At 38.6% G+C, this 20813-nt stretch overlaps 1 protein-coding gene across 10 annotated transcripts in view; it reads left to right on the top strand.

Annotated features, from left to right (window-relative positions):
• Positions 1-955: 955 nt before the first annotated feature.
• The window catches only part of TRPM1 (transient receptor potential cation channel subfamily M member 1), a 109295-nt gene continuing 89437 nt past the window's right edge, over positions 956-20813 (top strand). For 8 of the 10 annotated variants that reach the window (XM_027782128.2, XM_027782130.2, XM_027782129.2 and 5 more), the window contains exon 1: positions 20269-20633. In XM_027782128.2, coding sequence (XP_027637929.2) covers positions 20511-20633 — 123 coding nt within the window. In that variant the 5' untranslated portion in view covers positions 20269-20510. Of the gene's footprint in view, positions 1071-3067; positions 3186-14404; positions 14513-20268; positions 20634-20813 lie in introns of those variants that run through there. The other 2 variants (XM_027782135.2, XM_027782137.2) reach the window with 2 other exon arrangements.

Below are 20813 nucleotides of genomic sequence, written 5' to 3' on the forward strand. Positions count from 1 at the left end.
CATCCTATAATGAAATGCAGCTCAGGTGAGCACAGATTATTCAATGTTACCTGAAGGTAAGTGCCACAACTTTTAAACAACAGACACCAGAATGGTAGAAGTCAACCTCAACCAAAAATGCTTCATGTAGATGGTTGCCAAAATTTACATAAAATACAAAATTTTCCTTACAGAAATACAAACAAGTTGTGATGCACAAATCTCTTTAAATTCCATGTCTGTGCTCACATATCCCTTGGGGAATGCCTTACTGAATAACAACATTTTCAGCTGTTTCATGAGAGTTTCATTAAGATTACAGCTAGGTTGCGAGGTATTTGTTGCTTTTCAAAGTAGCATAGAATGTCAAGCAACATGCCTGCAATCAAAACCATTGTTCTTATTCTTGCTGTAGACGGCAGTTACAGGTGTTAAACACTCCTAAGATTTGTTCTATTGTTTGGTAATCAGCCTGGTTCTAAGTTACATGTTAGAAAAGACAATTGGCCAAAACTGAAAAATGAACACAAACACTCTTTTTTCTGACATGTCTTGACCTTCTCCCCTTCTTATAATTGCTGCCATCTGGGCAGTAGTGTCAGCCTGCTCCAATCTGCTGTCATTGATTCTTCGAGTGTCAGTTTGGCTTGTGAATGGAAAGGTTATGTGACTTCACTGCGTATCAGCTAATACTGGAAAAGTAAACTGTAACTATCTGCTTGTTTTTTTAGTCTTAAAAGGCTACAGACTTAATAATTCAATCTTTTTACTAAAGGTAAATTTTTAGAAGCCCTTCACCTTGTCACTTTCTTGATTACCTGTGACACAGCACTGTCATCTTGGGCAGCCAATAAGTCTCTAATAGGAATAAAGCCTGGAGTAGACCATAGCAGCAAGCAGGCTTAGCCGAGGTAATTAGGAATTAACCTTTTCTAATACCTTGAGTAGACGTTTGCACACCCTGTAGCAGAGCAAAAAGAACCTCTGCATGCTAAGGGCTATGGGGAATACTTTGATTTTAAACTAAATGTTATCTTACTATATTTAACATGCATTCCCAAGGATATGGTGCTTTCTTCAAGTCTGACAAGGTAGGAGCTTCTCATTTTTCTATTTTAAGGAAAACAGCAGGGTAAATGAACAGATTGGGTTCAACTGAGAGAAGAAATGCGGTCACAATTTCTACCATTGTTTAAGTGGCCATTTGCTTGGGTCAAAGGTCTTTTGCAGAGCAGGATGCTAAAAAGGCTCATTCTGCCTTTAAGAGTTGCCTGGGTTTTTCTCCCAAGTGGTAGTTATCTCCTCCAGTATGTCTTCTGACACTTGAACTTTAAATCATCCTAAGTAGTTTAAATCTGAACTATTTTAATACAGTAACAATTTTGTATACGTAGAATATGTTATATAAGCAAAGACATTCTCTATCTTTCTTCTATTTAAAAGAAGAGAGGGATTATTTTTCATATATTCAAAATGAACAATGAAAGTAAATTTTTAGCCATCTGAAACATGCTTGAGGAAGAAATATGGAGGTGCATACATAGCTTTTGATATGTACTTGTTAAAAGCTTTATCAGACTTCAGGTTTCTTTAGTACTCATTAAACTTGTAGAAGAAAACATTGCTGATACACAGAACAGTAAAAGAAATAGATGAATGAAAAATGGCTGATGCTGTAAGCAAGATGCAAGGCAAAGATTTGAAATTAACTAATTCTAATTGGTATTTTTGTTGCACTATCATGATTATCTCTTCCTTCCTCCTTGACATGAAGCCAAGGGATAGATTTCTGAAAATCTGCAGTTCATCTCACTTTACCAACCACACTGGAATATAATATGGTCATGCTTATTTTGAGATGAACACATCACAGAAAATCAAACTAGATCAATACAGTAGCTTTCCTTGTATCTGTATTGATTATGTGGCTGCTGAAATGGAGCTTGGCAGTGGGCTTAGTGACCAGCTGGGCCTTTAGTGGCTCTGATGGGAAACTGCCGACACCTCATGGTTATTGAGATGAGAGCTTGAGAGTTCTGCAGGACTGAATCAGTGCACAGCAGCCAGCAAGCACTAGCAAATATGGGTGTAACAACTCCCTATTTATCAGCCAAACCAAAGAGAGCTTGATGGCAACAATAAAACCTCGGTCTGTCGTGGTTACATCTGTTTTAGTTTGTGAGGACTCACTCTTTTGCTGGGTATTCATGCAACCACATGTGTCATAAACACACAACTTAGACATTCTCTTTGCAGCCCTACCTACCAGTTTCAAGGGTGGCAATGGGAAATTCTTCAAAGTGCCTTTCTACTTGAAACTTCTTGTTGATTTTGCTGCAGAAATCTTGCTTGATAGAGTTTTCTGCTAGTAATACCAATCTGAGTGATAACAGCATGTGCCTTCATGCTTTCCTCAGACTGCACAAGTTTGGAAATGAAAAGTTCAGAAGTTGAGAGCAAACATAATTCTTCCAAGGATCCATCTTGCAAGGACATCTTGGATAAAATGTGGGTTAACCTAAGGAAGTAAGAGTCACACATTGTCAGGATAAGTGTCTGCAAATGGAGTCAACCAAAGATACAGTCATCAGAAGTAATTGCATACGTATGTGTTCAGAGCTACAAATGGTTGCTTTCAGTCTTATTCCCATTTCAAGCCAGACAGACTTCCATCACAACTAGTTTTAAACCTTTTGCATTAAGCTGAGGCCAAATTTTCATCTTAAAAATACTAATGGTTCAAGATACCATATCACTGTGTTTCTTCCTTGTTCAGTTTGGGACTTTTTTCATTCATGGTTACAACTATGTGTGTCCTGAAAAAAATAGGCTTTTGGTGTTAAGTTTCCTGAGTCTTGTTAGGGAATAATAATCCTGTTAATGGATGCAAAAATATTTCTGCATTGAATGTGTTTTCTTTTCAATAATATTTTTAACAGAATCTTGTGGGAGTAGGGGATAGTGAGAAGGTAATATACACTTACTTTCCTGGTGAATTTGATTAAAACCAAAAACCTTAACAAGCACATGGTGGTACTGATTTTTTTTTTCTTTTCTTTTTTTTTTTTTTTTTTTTTTATGATCCCAGAAAGCTAAGGCATGGATCCTGTTGAGCTAGTTACTGTACAAACACAGAACAAAGAATTGATTAATGTCTGCACATGCAAAGAGCTAAATGGAATAATTTGACTGGATTTACATCACAGGTATACAACCGTGTGATAATCATATTATTTTGTCCTTTTGGTTGATTCCTATTGTATCTGCTAATTTCATACTAAACAAATGTCAAAATTCTGATTAAAATGTGTGTATGCTGAGAATTACACAATTGCAGTGAAACAATATAACAAGTTTTCTAATTTAACAATAGGCCCAGTCCTGCAGATCCTGGAAAAGCCTAGTTCATATTAAATTCATTAAAGGTGGAATTCAGCCTACTGCTGAGGGCCAGCATAAAGCCAGTCTATGCTTAACTCCCATGTAAGTCCTAAAATATGCACCACTTTTGTTTCTGAACTACACTAAATTTTATGTGGAGAATTCAACACCTGTAATGTATGCAGGAATGGGCCCAGAAATCTGTAAATTGCTAAGGAAAAAAAGCAACATGTTGTATTGCACAGCACAAAACATACTGCTTCTTGTTGAACTGAAATGTCTTCTGGTAGTCAAGAATTTTTCTTTATCTTCTGTCAAATTAGTCTTGGACTTTATTCATTATTTATGAACTTGTTGCAAGACATTATCTACTCATTTCTTGAAGGCTTAATTTCATTGCAATTCTGTTGTTCTGTAGCACATGAAGATGAAATTTCTTGAGGACACGGGGAAAGCTTCTTTGCATAGACTAATAAGCAGGAATATATTGACTGGATATATGCATATGTACATTTGCAAACACTAAGTGGATATGTTAATTTTAAGTTTTGCACTTTTATCTCTGTTGAGCCGGGAGCTCTTTAAAAGACGAGTATCAAAATAGACCAACTTGGTAAGTTAGGCACCAGTAGTATGACGGTGACAGAGAGACAGGCAGCTACTCTCCCATGCAGGGACCTTGCTGTTCTGGTGCTTCTGCAGTGGTGACTGTCCAGAGGTTTGCACAGTCTGGTTTTGGTGCCACTTATCCTGTGCTTTCAGTAAAGCAGTATCTTCAGTGTCAGCTCAGACTCTTGGTTATTCAGGTACAACTGTTAGCCGTGTTATCTGGAGACATTGGACTGTGATTGTTTCCATAAGTAGAAAACTAACGACATGTGAGGAAACACTGCCAAAACATTTTTTTATTCCTGTGTTAATTCCCCCAGATCCCCTCTTTCAGTCAAATGGTGATATTTTGATGAAAAATCAAAATAGATATCCCGGAATACATTTTAATTAATAAAGGTGAAGGAGAGAAGGAAGTGTACAAAAGGATTGTGAGAAACCTGGACAAAGACAGTAGAATGGAAGTAGCTCCTGAAGATGTGGACTGGTAAAATAATTTTCTAGGGAAGAAGTGTGATGTATGCACCAGAAAGGAACTTCCTATGAGGAAGAAGATGCCCCCAAATGTACCTTATTCCCTGGATGGAGATGGACAAGTGCCATTACTGTTACAGATTGGGCAAGCAGTAGTTTGACGGTACTTAGCAGGGAACAAACGCCCATTTTGTACTGTGGCTTTCTGGTGATTGCTGTGCAAAAGGACACGGCAGGATAGAAGTAGGCTACTACATTTGTAGTTAGGCAGAGTTACCAGCTGCTGTATTCATGGGCAGAGAAACACAGTGGTTCTGCTGTTCCTTCTCGGAGCTGCCACAGCTTAGAGCTTCCTGTTGCTTGCAGTCTGAATGGAATATTTCTCTGCCAGCCAAAGGAAGGCTGTCCCGGTGCCTGCAAGGCATCTTTGTGCTGATGTGCAGAATTTCTTCTGGAAGCTGTCTGCACTGCTTTGCTCAGACAAAACGTTGACTGCCCAAATGTGTATTAGTAGAGTCTGTAAGAGCCTTTTACTATAACAGTGCTCTACTGACTTGAATGTATATTTTTTTCATCAGTCACACAATATAGTTTAAAAACCTGTTTAAAGAGCTTTTCCTTTCTGAAGTTACCTTAAGGTCAGTGGTGCAGCAGTAAGTGTGCTAAACATTCAGGTAGCTGCAGCCTAGGTGGTCTCTTCCAGCACATAAGCATTTTACACTCTTGAGTTTTTCCCAGCTTAGTGGGTAAACATATAGTCTTAGCTGACCGCAGAAAGATTAGTTTCCTTCAGTGGGTTTAATCTATGACTGACTAATCTTGATGTGATCCTATTACCGCAAGGTCAGGTGGGATTGTAGGTTTTGATTGTCTCACTTTGCTCATTTGACTGTAGTAGGTGTGTTTTGGAGCAGTTTTTGATTTTATTGATGCCTCTGAGACTTTATAGTCGGGAGAGAGAGAGGGCTAACTTAAGTGATCTCAACTACAAAAATGTTAGATTGATGATGAAAAAGGAAAAAAGAGAATTCCTTGCCCCATTAGGTACCCCTTTATCAATGTCACTTATTGAAATTTAGGAAGTAGCAAAGAAAATCCACTGTCATCCGTCTTATCTGTGGAGATCAGTGTGACGTGAGTTGGTCAGTTGGAATGTATTACTGTTATAAATGTTCCTAGCAGAAATGGAGATCCTGTAACTGAAGGAGCTGGTCAAGGTGGGAATTCTCTGTATAATTGCTTCTGGACAGAGACCTGGGTGATTGGTCTGCCACAGCTAACTTTCGTTTGCCTCTCACAGTAAGAGGGCATGGCAGGCTGGGGGCTGTTAGGTCTAGTTGTTGCCACTAGAGTAGCAATCTGTAGCTGCCCAGAACCTTTTTGTTTCTAAGATTAACTTGGGACATCTCACCATTGAGCGTAAACTGGAGCTAATGTTATAATCAACAGATAAAAGGGATGAGGTGCTCCTGACAGTCTGTGAGTGAGAGTGCGTGGTGTTGCCTTGCTCTAGTATGAGCATTACAGCAACTCCTGTTGGCAATTCCCAGGAAATCAATACAAATGTTATGGGTTTGCCTTATTCTTATTATGCACATATGGTCAGCAAAAGGCACAGTTGCATTTTTATCTAGTGCTTGGTAGGCAGATGAGAGAAATGACATTTTCTCCTAATTGGCTTCTTAAAATCTCCCTCAGTTTAATTAGGTTTCACTACTTTGATACGTATTTCTCTTCTTAACAAATACTTATCAACAGAAGGTAAAATGCTACAACCAGAAAACATCCAGCATAACGCTAAAACCCACTGGAATCTCACAGGACTCAGTGAGTTAAGCAACGAGAATAAATAGGAACCAGCAATACACTGAGATGGTGTTAAGCTCTGCTAGACAAGACCATACAGGAGATGCTGATTCATTGCTCGCTGATGTGTGCTAGGTTATGGATCTGTGTTTCCCGACTGCATCATTTGTGATAAGTAAATTTAACTGAAATAAAAAGACCTTTAAAGGCTAAAGTTACAATGCAGAGAAGACAGATTGACACTATTAGATTTCTGTTGCTCTTCATTTATTTTTCTTACTTCTGCTGATGTGTGAACTCTGAAATTAGATGTTTGGTTCGTGTAGCCAACTCTTTTAAATAAACACCCTTGAAAATTCAAGCAGAGGTTTCCCTTTCTTTCTTTTTTGCAAGTTTCATTAAAGTTGGCAGAGTACTTTGAATATCTCATAAATTTTTTAAATTCATGACTGTGAAGAACTGCGACCTTGTCAATACAGTTGAGAAAGTTCTTGTGAAGACGTAGGGATTGCTTGCTCAAGCACTTTGTGGACAGTAGTCACACCTGAATCTGTCCAAGGACTCCAGATGATTTTACAAATATCAGGGAATTAAGAGTCTTTGCATAGGTTTATATGATTGCTTCTTTTGTTCACATAAAGAAACCAAATTATTAAAGGTATGGGGTGATTGCACATGGTCCCAGAGGAAATCAGGGCCAGGAAGAGACGATCTGCTTCTTGGTTCCTCACCTTGCTTCTGAACCTGTTTACTTTTATCTTGCAGCTAACTCATACTTCATGTTGCCTTGTTCTTCTTGCATCAAAATGTATTGCATATGCCTATTTCTAGGTCTTCTCTAGGTTAGAGTTGCCATTATTACTAACTGGTCAAAATTTATTTTATGTATGTATTTTATTTATTTTTCTCATTTGAAAAGCAGTTTTCAGAATCAGAGCCAACATGGTTATGTACAATAACAGTACATTATGGTTTAGGAAAGGTCGCTGGCCAATTAAATTCCTTTCCTTACAGAGAGGTTTTTAAACCTCTCCTGGACAATTAATTGAGAATGAAGATGGATATTTCAGCATATTTGACCTTTCCCACATGGTAATATAATGTAAACCGAATGAAATAGTAGACATTTTAATGCTTATATTTCTAAAGGAAGGACAACCAAAACGGTATTAGAAAGTGCTATTTTCCCGTCAAGAAAATATGTGGTGCAGGATACCCACCAGATGGAGCTGGTGACACTAAAAAAAAAAAAAAAAAAAAAAAAAGCGTTACTTGTGAGGGAGAACCGAGTTCCCAAATGATGGAGGTAAGAGGTATTTACCACTGAAGGTACCAAATGGATGCGGTGCTAGTAACTATGTATTTGGAATTTCACATTGGAATTCAGTGCTATGAATAAGAGAACTGGTACATTAACATTAATGAAGCATCTAATGGAAGTCTGTCCTTCCTTTTTAGAACTGATAGCAACTCAGTTATCTCCCAACAAGAAGCAGTTGCTTCCTGTGTCTTGGGAATGGTGGAGCACAGTAGGAAGCCTTGTTTCATTATTTAGTATGTTGAATAAGAGCAGGGTTCCAGCTGCTCAGACCTTCTTTGTTTACCCAAGCAGGGAGCGGGCTTTTGTCACCTGTTGTAGGTGTTGCGTTGTGGTGGGAAGCAGAAATAAGGTACTTGCAGAGTTACAGGCTCATTCTTTCAGCTCCCAGATCAGTGGGGCTTTGTGGGCTTCAGTGCTCACTTGTATTTAAATTACTGATTTTGTTTATGATTTCATTCTTCAGCTCTCTCTTTTTCTTCACTACCCTTCCACATCCTCTGTTGTTAGCTAAGTATCTCTTTCTAAGTATCTCTAAGTATTTCTTTCAGCCTTTATTTTAGTTGGCTGGTACATATGGAAATATTCTAGATTTATTTAACCAGCTTTCTCTGAGACCACAGTATTGCGTTGTAGAAAGCGGTGAACTGAATGCTGAAATGATGACAATTTTTTGCTCAGCTGAAATTAGAAAGAAAACACTTATTACTGTCATGAGATCCTATCCTCATTGAAATCTATGTCAAAGCCCCTTTGCTTTTAAGATTGTGAGGCTGAAGCTGATTGTATACAGTATACATTAAAGCACCTGGCATGAATCACATTTTCAGTGGGAGGTCACCACCAGTGGCAATGGTTCTACTTCTGAAAACAGTCTGTCTTGCATTTTGGATCTAGGGTCACCCTGCTTACACCCACAAGGCCCCCAGCGTATTTCCAGTCTGCCCAACACAATGGACCCTTGGTGCTCCCCTCTAGTTCCAGTTTGTTAATGCAACAACAGGGCTAGCATTCCATTTTTATTACAGAGCAAAAATAACCGTGTTAATGTACAGACAGTTTCACCCATGTTTTAGGCAGAAGAGGAAAACATTTCAAACTATATTTAACAGGAAATATTTAAAGGCATTTTATTTACCACATTTAATTGCTTGACTATAAACAGAGTGTTTAGAAAAATAATGAAAATATAGGGAAAATGAAGAAAAATCATGAGCTGATTTTTCAGGCAAACTGATCATAGTGGTCATCCAGGGGTGAATACTCTGTTAGTACTTTTTAACGTTTGTCAGTCTAGACTAATAGGTATTTTAATTAACTACAAGGAAGTGCTTTGTCACATACACAAGCCTGAGTCCAGTGAGAAGTCCTTGCTCAGGGCTGGTGATGCACAGAAAATGGAGAGGCTTGCAGCAAAGCTGGTCTGGTCTGGAAGATAATCACATGGAGTACAGTATAATCATTTTTGTCATTAGTTTGTTGTTTTGCTACAACTGTGAGGACAGGAAAGAGTTCCGTTTTTCTAGTTGTCTAAAAGGAAAGTTACTTATAGGTAAGAGAAAGTTTCTTCCTAAAAGGAAAGGTGTGCTGAGACTGAATGAACATCATTGTAATTAATTTGTTGTTATTATCCTTAAAGTAGATTTGTAATCCTAGAATGTTTTTAAAGACTCAGCTTTGTATCCAGAGTAATAGGACAATATGACTGAGCTGCTGCCACACTGACATTGTTCCATACCAGTTACCGAGGATCTTCAGCTCTGCATGGGCCTGTACGTTCTGAACTGCTGGACTGAATTCAGGTTTTTGAATTCTGTTCCAAGCTTCTTCTCTTTAATTCTTTCCATATAACTAAAGGCAAGGGGACTAGAAATTCATCTGGTCCAAGGATGACAGGCTACCTGTGCTCCTTTCAAAGTAACTGGGCAGATATAGGTCCTGAATTAATCAATTCCAAGGCTAAATTCTACACGTAGGAGAGGAAGGAGGTTTTTATCCTGTTACAGCAATTCAGTTATTTCCAATTGTAATTCATGCTATATAATTCTGCACGTTAGGTTGCTATCCGAGATCTAGTGATGTTTCTCATCTGTTTCCACCAGTATCTATTATGGACAACTTAATATTGTGTCAAATTGGGCTTTGAAGACAAAATAAAAAGCAAATTGCTTTGCTTCTTACACTGAATGAGAGCCCATGAACTTGTTTTTCACCTAGATGAGTTTTTAACCCACTACTTATGCCTTTGGCTAGATAAATATTGATCATAAGTACATATTTTTGGTCCACAGAAGTGCCTTCCATATTTTTTGAAACCTTTTTTTTAAAAAAGATTTCTGTTTTCCTCACAACACTAGATCTCAATAGTTTTACTGAAAATGTTGCTTTTATAGAAACTTAAGTTTTGCATTCTTATTTCTTCTGCACAGTAATAACCAAGAATTGCATCATAGATCTGTGGTTTTTAATGGAAGATGGTTAATCAGTTTTACCAGTGCTACTGCATTCTTAGGTTCATGAGAAACTAACAGGGCCTGGGTTTCATTCTACTAATACTTGCATTAGCTCAGCTTTCCAATGGCTGCCCCATAACTTACACAAATGTATTCAAATTAGGATCTTTCTCCATTTCTTATTTCAATATGGAAATGCTTATTTATGTAGCTGATTGGAGAACTGATGAGTGAAGAGGTTTCAGTCAAAAAGTACTGGTTTATCAAAACTGAAATACTTCACAATAACTGTGTTTTAATAAACTTGAAATTCTTTAGAAAGTTTGCTGTAGGAAAAGGAACAAAAAGGCAGAACTGTTTTAAAGCACAGCTGCTTTTCTGAGATAGGGACGACTTAGCCCAGTTTCCTGGTCTGAATTGACTGAGGTTGCATGGTACATTCTGAAGACAGCAGTTTATGGAAAGATACCAATATTCCTTATGCACATTACTTGGAACCTTGGTACCAGTTTAGTAGCTAAGTGCACAAGCTGGTAGAGCCAAGTGTTGCAGGGAGCAAAGTTCTTGCCCCTGGCTTGGTACTATTCTGTAGCTGTTCATATGAAAGTGGAAGCAATGAATAGACCTGGAGAAATCATTTAAAATTATCTTTCCCTCTGCTTTTGCCTACGAAAGAATTTGCAGCTCTACAGTGCATTCAATCTTTGGCTCATTAGTGGAGCTGAAATTTCATAAAATTTCATAAAATCCCAAAGCAACATAACATTGCCATTCTAAACAGTAAAACCAGGAGTGAAACATCACAGCCAGTGCTTTAGGCTTTGCACAGGTAAAACAGATTTATCCCAAGTGAAGGCCTGAAATATCTGTAGTAACTTAGTATTTAAATTCAGTATTCAAACTGAACTGCTGCATTACTTCTAAAGTGCTTTGCTTATTATGTTTTTGTGTCCCTAAAGCAGTTATGAAGTTTAATCTGCATGCAATATTTTTTATTATAATTACCTTCGTAGTTCCATTTTTAGAATTCAGCTTTTACCTCTCCCTGTTTTAAAGAAGCAGAAGTCAACACATTGATTTTCTTCCGTTTTCTTTGTTTGGAAGATCTAACTATTTGCATAATCCTAGGATGAGACAAGGAAGTGATTTGTCAGAGTGCCTCCAAGCTGTTTCTAAATGTGCCCCCAGCTTTTTCAGCTTGGTTGGAAATTGAATATGTGATGGAGTAGTGAAGGGATCCACTGTCCTTTTTTCAGCTCTGCCTCTTTGAGAACAGCAGTAAGATGTCAGTAGCTCTCTAATTATATTAGTAGGCAATTTGCATGTGAAATAAATTACTGTACATGGGGTTGTGGCATACAATGTGCCATCGAGTCCTGAATTTCCAAGAATACCCATTAATGATGTTCTAGGTCCTCACAAATGCCCACTGAGATTAATTTAGATAGTCTTACATGCTGCATAAGGGCTTTTATCTGCTTCAGTGTTTGAAAAGTCATTTGAGGCAACAAGAATCTGAATTGAAGAAATGTGGCAGCTCCCGTTTGCTATTATAGGAGCTGATGCTTGTTCAGCATTTTTCAGAATTAGGTCAGAAACTGTCTGAGCTTGAGCAATCAAAATTAGCGAGTTTCTTATCAATATTTGAACCTTTAACCAATTATACTGTTCCTTATCTGTGAAATGATGTGAAATGATGAGTTGGATTTCTGTTAGTTATATGGGTAATACTTATAGGGGGAAAAGAGAGCTCAAGCAGAAAATTAGATTGATGTGTAAAGTATGGGTGTGTTATCCTTTTCCATGGAAGGCATTATCCAATGCCTGCCTGACATGTGGTGCATATCCACTACTACCAGTACATGTGTAATTAAAGGATAAGGAAATGTGCAGTCCATCCAAGCTGGGAGCTGTGACTGTTTTTCTTTTGGTAATCAACACTGCCATCAGTGGTACGTGGGGGCGGGGGGGGAACTAAAACCCCAACAACAACAAAAAGGTGATGTGTCACACCTGGAGGTCCTTCTTATTTTTTCAATCACACAGATGTAAACAAGTAATTCAGCTGTCCCTTGCCTCAGCCGCTCCATCCTTTGTTAGAGTTGACAATGCTTTCTTGCTTCCCAAGGATATTGAATTTAGGTTTTTAATGTTCAATTCTATTCAATCTTAAGATGGAAAGTGATATAGCAATAGCTATTAAGTTCTAGGCAATGCAATCTAATCATAATACTGCTGTATATGGGGCAGGAACAGATGAATGCACATAGTGTTTTGTGCTGTTCTCAGCCATCGTTTTCTTGTATTGCTATTTCTTCCTTCCCAGGCAGTTTCAAACCAGGAAAGGAAACCAGGTAACTAATTTAGTTTTATTAATCAGATATGAAGTCACTGCTAGTAGTAACTAGAGCTTCTTGTGGTGTTGTTTGAAAGCATATGAATGTCAAAGGTGCAGTGATGAACAAATTTGCCTGTAAAAATGCTCTCCTGACACCATTTCTGTGATAGAAGGTATTCTCTTCCACTTCCAGTGTACCACACCTACTCACTTTAGGTGGAAGGTGATTGTGCTCTAAATTGCTGTGTGTCACAGTGTGCTTCGAAACCCACTGAAAACTAGCTCTCTGCTTGTATGAGCAGCCTTTAATGTACTTTGGAGGCTACCTAGGGAGAAGAAGCCACAGAGCTGTAAGAGAGCAGCTCATGGTGTTCTATGATCAAATTAAGCTCATCCAACCACAGGCTGCTCTACTGTTAGTACTACTGGTTGTGTAGCCACATGGAAAATTGTTAAACAGCTGACAGCTAGCCCTGTCTATGCAAGAAGTCTTCACTGGCTCAGCCTGCAGTTATATGGAGTTCTGCCTGTTGTAAACCAGTTCTTTGATGTCTCTAAGGATGCTGTGTTAAGATTGCAAGATCTAAGACACCACCCCATCACAAATTCAGACTCCAAGTTATCCTGCTGTGCTTCAATTCAATGCAGTAATTTTAAACTGCAGAGATGAACCCTTTTTTTTTTCATTTTTAATTTTCAGTGTGAATGTGTCTGTAGGTGTAATGATGGGGGCTGATACAGTGTAACACCTTCAGTGTCCTGGAAAATGGGATAGAATGCACCTGTAGGAAACTGGCAGTCATACTAAGGAGGGATATGTGTGGCTGTGTGTGTTTCTCCACCAAGCTTGAGGAATGGACCAACGCTAACTTAAAATTTTACTAAGGCCTACGTGTTAGTGGGACCTGGAATCCCAGTGAACAGCAAATTGAAGATGAGTGAGCAGTGTGCCCTCGTGGTGATGAAGGCTCTGTATTGTGCTGTAGTAGGAAGAGGGGAATGTTTGTTTCCTATGTTTGGCATCCAGATTGCATCTGGAATACTGTCTTCATTTCGGGAGCCTGTTATCACAGGAGAGGGATTGAAAAATGTCTCAGTGGGGGGCCATCAGGATCATTATGGTATGGAAGCACCTGGTATAAGGATAGACTAGAAGAGCTGGGTTTGTCCAGCCTGGAAAGGAGAGGGCTGAGGAGGAATTTACTTGCAGTTTTCCACAAAGTAGAGGAGTGTTACAGAGAAGATGGAGCCAGATTCTTCACAGAGGTGGAGGAGGAAGAAACAATGGCTCTAAGTTGCAGCAAGGGAAATTCCAGAGGGACATATGGAAAAAATACTTTACAGTGGGCAACAGTTGATTAGTGGAGCAGGCTGGCCAGAGGACTGGAAACACCGTCCTTGGAGGTTTTCAGCATTCAGCTGGACAAAGCCCTGAACCACTTGATCCAGCTTCTCAGTTGGCTCTCCCTTGAACAGGAGAGATCAGACTGGGTGAGCTTCAAAAGCCGTTCCAACTTCATTTCTTCTGTGATTCTAGGGATGTAGGGAAGCTGAGTCTGTCTCCAAGGGTGAGGTGACAAAAAGATCTGGTGGGTCTCTGCAGGTTCTACTCCCTAGGCAGGTTATGGAAATAAGATTACTGGCACGCATTTTGTTGTTTATATGAGCAGTACACATTATTTCTAATATGTGAAGGTGGTAACACAGGCACCAATTTACAGGCCTACTGACGCAGAAGTTATTCTTTATTTTTTTTTCTTCTGTCCACATGTCTCATGATCTGCTTAATTTTATTTTAAACCTGCTATTTTTCTTGCAAGAGAATGAGAGAGGGAACAGACAGTGGCTAAATAACACAGACCCTTGGAATGGATAAACAGACAATGCTGAATAAAAGTACCACAAAGTGGCCTACAGTCTTCCTTTGAGTTTAAGTGTAGAACTGACTAAATGAAACTTCTAAAGATATCACCTGCCAGTTACGTGCTGTGTGAGTTTTGCTGTGGAAATTGTTACATTTTTAATCCCAAATATGCTTTTGCCTAGGTTCCTACAGCATCGCTTTGAGGATATGTAGTTTACAGAAAAAGAAGTCAGCTTTCTTTGCCCAGCAGACAGCAGTCCCCAGTAGCCTGCAGCGTGCTTATTCTCATGGTAGGTAATCAGCACTGAACAAAATTCTGTGCTTCATTTCAGGGGTGGAAACTAAAGAATCAAGAACTGTTGGAGCACGTAATGGCTAAGACCTTTAACTGAGATAAAACAATAATGTAATGCAGTGTATAACTGAAGTGTGAACTGTCAAAGGGAATCGAAGACACGGTGCTTCCACTATCAGTTCTGTTGTGCACAGGAAGTTTTAAGGAGAGTTCTGTAAAAATGGTGTAAAATTCTCCAAATGCTCCTCATTATTTAAGTTACAGCTACTCAGACCTAAGAAAGATGTCAATTTCTGTATTGCAAAATTATAAAGCTTTTTTTTTGCAAATAAGAAATACACTTTGCCTGGAAAATTACCATACTGCCAAGGAAGACCATCATGATTTCATGATGTGTTCAAGCTCCTTCAGAACTTGAAAATGTAACTTCTGTATTTTTTCCTCTTGTGTTTAGGGACATGGAACTTTGGAATTTTTTGTTTGACTGGTTTGATTTCTGTTCCTCTTCATAACTCTTTAAACCTACCCATCATTTATGTCTTATTCATGTTAACAGTAAGGCCAGAAATTACAGTCCTGAATATAATGTGTAAAAACAGAGCTTTAATCTGTGCCTTATGTCATTAACTTTTTGAAGATAGTTGTAATTTATGAAGAAAACAAAGATAAAGTTATTTGGAGGCTGAATGGCACTACTTGTAATGGAGTTTGTGATAAAACAAGTAATTCAATGTTTGTGTAATTTTTGATCCCCCAGTGTCTGTCTGATCTTCTGGACCTCAATGCCTTTCCCTCTAGTTTGGTACCAAGTTACTGTACCCCACTGTGGAGCACTGTCACTACCCGTTCTGCATTTATGTCGATGAATGCTGTATTTATTGCCATTAGGTTCTCCCTTCCTTTCTTCCTTCCTTCCTTCCTCCATCCCTTCCTATCTGTTTTTAAGTTTTACAAATACAAAAGTACTTGTAGCACAAATGGCAAAGAACTCAAGAAGAAGGAAAAATTTAAAACATAATTCTTTAGTTCTTTGTAAAGAGAGGGAAGAAAGCTATAAAAATCTTATGGGAAGAAACTTCAAAATGTGTTGTAGTGGAGTGATTTGTTTGTTTTGGCTAATAATGAGACCTAGCAGTTGTTCCACAGCTTTCTATTAATGATATCAAATTAATATATTAATTCTGTGATCTGCATGATTCGTGACCACTGCATCTGAATGTGTAGATGGGGGAGGTCGAGAAGACTGGAAAATGTTCACTGTGAGGAAATGAGAAAAGGCAAGTGCAATGCTGTTACTGGACCACTGAGAAGCCAGTAACAGTAGTAGTTTACAAATGTTTAAACATTTTTGGTTTTATAGTTTGAAGTATGCAACAGTCCAGAATGAGGAGCATTTCTACTTACAGTTTTGGTTTCATGTTGCTCCTTCAAAAGTAAATCTACTGCTGCAAAACTGTCTGATTTGGAAGGCAAAGCACTTTGTTAGTAGTCAGGAAACTTAGTGCTCCTTTCCTTTACCTTGACTATAAAATGCTGTGCAGTTTCATTCTGCTCCAGCTCATTTCAGATAGGCCCTCTGTTATCTGCTTTGGAGGTTATTGCACACACCGGTGAGATAATAGTCTGATCTCCTGCAGCTTTTTATATGTACAGTAAGAGAAAAACAGTTTGGAAGAGCCTGGGTTTTTTCAAGTTAAAAATACATTAAATAACTGAAATGGCTCTCTGAAGCTAGCCAACTTGTAGAGAATACATTAATGGATTAACAGGATTAAATCCTTTTGAAGAGTAATTTTGACATTTCCATTTGCTTTCAGTTTGGGAGAGTAGCAGGTTTATCCTATCAGTAACAGAGTAATGGGGAGGTTCTGAAGAGTTGAAAGACTTCAAAATGATAATATTTTGCAGCACCATAGTGATTTCAGACAATCCTGGCCTATGGTCATGTCCTTATGCAGGATAATTCCTGTTGAAGTGGAAGATGGATTTGCTTGTGCAAACATTTGTCTAGATGTTTTGGTAGCAAGCACAACATAACTAATTGTGACTATCTTGGAATAAGCCTTTTTGGAAAAGCATTTGTGCAGCACCGAGCACAATATCAGCAGCTCCTGTTAGCTTAATTAATGAATACTGTTAATGGAATGTAGGTTTTTTTTCAGTTTAAATTTTCTTGTATCAGAAATGTGCAAGGACAGTGACGTGGTTTTTTTTACAAAAAATATTCTTTTAAGACATCCCAGTAAAAAAAAGAAAAAGTGCTTTTAGTTTTTGGCTTATACTCCATTGTCTGTCAAAGAAATTCACATTTAGTTTGTACCTTAAATGCAAAATGAAGGAAGGCCTAATCCTACATGCCTTTTACATATAAGTCTTTATACAGGTATAAGTCTATCATATCCCAGTCTGTCCATGTAAATGAAGTTCATTGGATTATACACAACTGCTTTCTGTATTTAGCTTGACTACCAAAGTGAGTGGAAACGTTTCAGCTGACATGGTGGACCAAAGCTTTAAATCGATTTTTTTTTTTTTAAACTGGCATCAGACATCTGTGATGTGATATCATAAAATAGCTCTGACCATGAACAGTAAGAGCAATTTAATCTGTTTTAGATTTTCTATAGGCTGAGAAAACTACAGCTATCTTTAACCAAAATACTAACTTTTTTAAAAAAAACATTGTGATAAGGCATTTGAACCATGGACCTTTCTGTGACTGCAGATGTTAAATTTCCATGGTGTGGTATCTGTAGGGTATACAGGTACTTAACATCTTACACTTTTGTGTACTTTGAAATGGATGCACACCACTCTTCCCAGGGAGCAGGCTGACAGGGACCTTGAAGGTGATACTGGAAATGGAGTGTGCCTGCACTCCACTTGCTCTTTTCTGGGGACGTGTGGTCTTTGGTTTTTCATAATCCGTTTGCCCAATTTGATGTTATTGCAAAATACAGAGAGTGACGGACAAATGTGTCCTTGCATGTCATGGATTGTTCAGTTTCAGAATCAGTTTAAGGGTCTTTGACCTCCATGCTGTGTCACATACTCATTCATTGTCAACCGTATTCTGTTGCAAGAGCTTACTACCCCTTCTTCCCCCAGTGCTTTAAACCAGATGGTTACACAGATCTGATTTAGACCACGTAAACTATTGAATCAGCTCAAATGGTGAAGTAGAAAACTCCAAAGTGAGACAGGAACCTTAGGTAACAATGTTTGTTTAAAAGGTTTCCTAATGTGAGACTGCACTCCTAAAACCACAAGTTCTTCTAGAAAATCACTTAAACTTGTGCTTCTAAATCACAGAGCTGTTGAAATTGCCAGTGTGGTGCACGTCGCTGTTCCCTCAGTATTGTGGAAGTAGCCCATGAAGTGTTATATAAACACAGTGGGGACGAGAACAGCGGCAGAATGTAGTTGTCTGGTTTTTCAACTACTAACATATTCAGCAGCTTCTGTTGCATTGATTGCTGGAAGGCTTTCATCTGGCTCTTGGATGTGACCATCTCCTGGACACTGATGACTTGTGAAAAGCCACTGTGGTCCTTAAAGTGTACCAAAAACGGTTACAGGGAGCTCAGACAAAAGTCTTAGAATCACAGATCCAAAACGATCAGGTTAATTCCTTATTGACATTCTCCATTGCATCTTGGAGAACAGACTGTATTCTGAATTTCTGCTTTGTGAAAAGCATGTCCCCATTTTTGTCCTTTACCAAAATACCATTAGTCACCACTTCTGAGTAAGGCAGCCCAACATCACTTCGGCCCAGAGCTGTGCTGTTGTAACGCAATGCCTCTGTGAGGTGAAGTCACAGTGACTAGAATGCACCTCTTTTTCATTCATTGCATTCAGCTGCATGTTGTAGCTGAGGAAGAGGAACTGTGCAAAGGAGCCTTGAATGCTTTTGTTGTTGTTCTTCCTTGACGGCATTCATGCTGGATTTGTTTAAACTACAATATAAAACAAAAATGTTCAGCATATGCTAATATCTGAATGTCTTTCAGCTTTGTTCATTATTATCAAATAAGGTGCTAGATCAGGAGGACGTATTCTCAGCTCATTAAATCTCGGTGTTGAGAGAAGTGACTGCTGTAATAGCTACCACCATTTGAGAATATGTCCTAGAATGCAGCAATGACTTTTATAGATGAAAAAGGCAGGGTTGAGCAACTTCAAGTTCTGGTATAAATAGAAGGAATTTGTTTTGTTTCAAAGGTCACGACAGTTTAAATTCACAACAGGGTGGGTTTTGACCCAGATATTTTGTCTTCTGCAGCTAACTCAATGATACGGTACAAGAGACCAGGAAGTAACTGCAGTGTTTTGCTGCTAACTGACCAGATATAATGGAGAGAGCCTTTTGGAGAGCAGGCATACATGGAATTTGTGAGGCATTACTTTGTCAAGCAGCTTGTGTGATCGCAACTACCTTTGAGATTTCTCTGTGCATGCTCTATCAGCTTACTGCCCTTGCCCGATTTTTATATTCCATTTGCCAGGTTCTACCTCAGCCTTGTTCACTTAAGCCAAGCCATGTCTTAAAACAAGTTTGATGAATGGTTTGAAAAGAAGACCTCTTTTGTGACCCTTTAGTGCCCATGCCCTCCTTTCTACATTCTGTTAACCTGATCCCACAAACTGTTTGCACTAATATAATAGAGGTGATTCTCCCACGGCACATGGAAATTTTACTCTCCTGTTTCCCAACACAACTTTAAGTATGTCATAAATTGTCAGCTACTCATCCTTGCCAGCCTGGGAAATTTCATTTTCTTGATTATAGCTGTGCTGACCAGAACAACGGAATTGGTGCATCTCCATCTATCAGCCCCTTCCACTTCTCTTCTGTTTTGTTTTAGGTTTTCAGCATGATTTTCGGTGCCTCCGCTAACCAGCTGCAAGCAGGCACCCACCCCATCTTTATTGAGGGACAAAGGGATGAACGTAAAAAAAAGTAAATAAGTAAATTTTTAAAAAAATATGACTGTATTACTAAATCCTGTGAATCAGTGGTGTTTCTGACTTACTTTACAATTGCAAATCAGCAGTCCCTGTGTAAATTTCTGAAATGTGTCTCTGTATTTCTTTGTGCTTCTTGTCTATCTTTTCTAAACAGGCTCTCTAACAGATTCCTGGCTCACATCTGAGAAGGCAAATCTTCTGGAGCCAACTAGATGTTTCCTAATCAATAATAATTTTGTTGTTCTTTTAAAGCACCTTGTCTTTTCCACATTTCTTGTGTATTCTCTCCTAACTGCCTCCTTTTGCTTTCACTCTGCGTATTTAGGCAGACTAGTACAAAATAGATGAATTGAGATATTATCTTCATTAATTCTTATTAATACACACCACACCTTATTTGCCCCAACCCATGTTCCCTAATTACTTAGATTCTAAGTCATGATCTTATGAGTTATTTGCTTTTAAAACCTGGTCCCTCTCATCCTGAGACGTGCTGTAGACACACTTGCTACCAGCAGTTATCCTTCAGAATTCCACCAGGCCTCTAACCCATAGGCTGCTGAGGACCATCTGCTCTTTTCATGTGCCTTTCTACTGATACCAAAATAATTTCCATCTGACTGCTCTGTGCTTTGCACAAATAAAAACCTTTTGGGCTGCTGTTTCTAAAGTAGATTTACCTTCAATCACCATTTATTAAATCTCTGTCCATTAAAAACCATAGCTTGCAGAAGCTGTGTGCATTAAGCCTGATTACAGAGTCAGTAGAGAAGAGGGAGGAGGACAGCAGTTTGTATCAGTGTATTACCTTGTTTTTCTACTTGTCTAGCTGGCTGGTAACATTTGTGACAGGTTGCATATCAGAACCGGAGTCTCATTGTTTGGCTTTGATTTTGTTTTAGGCATCTGTGTCTCTCTTTATTTAAGCTGTAACTTAATGATTTTTGGCTTCAGGAAGAAAACTGCTCAGACTACATGACTAAAATCAGAGTTTTCTTTGGTGCTGGGGTACTGGGTCCCTTATGGAGGGTAAGGGCCAGGGGACAAAGAAAGGAAAAGGAGGAAAGTTCACAGGTTCCTTACAGAGGATGAGTGGCTCATTCAAACGCACTTCATTTAAGGGCTCGGCATCTGGATCGCAAAAGGTAAGTCTAAAATTACCCAAATAGTACAATCTGAGGGAAACAGCTGGAGACACTGCCCCTTTTATTCTTGCTGCTTTTTTTTTTTTCTCTGTTTTTTTTTTTTTTTTTTTTTCCTTTTAATAGCTGGTACCATTATAAATGAGAACAAGTATTTTTCCCTCTGTGCTCTTTTAAAGTCTC

Source organism: Falco peregrinus, chromosome 1 (genome assembly GCF_023634155.1).
Source record: "Falco peregrinus isolate bFalPer1 chromosome 1, bFalPer1.pri, whole genome shotgun sequence".
In the NCBI taxonomy this organism is placed as follows: Eukaryota; Metazoa; Chordata; class Aves; order Falconiformes; family Falconidae; genus Falco; species Falco peregrinus.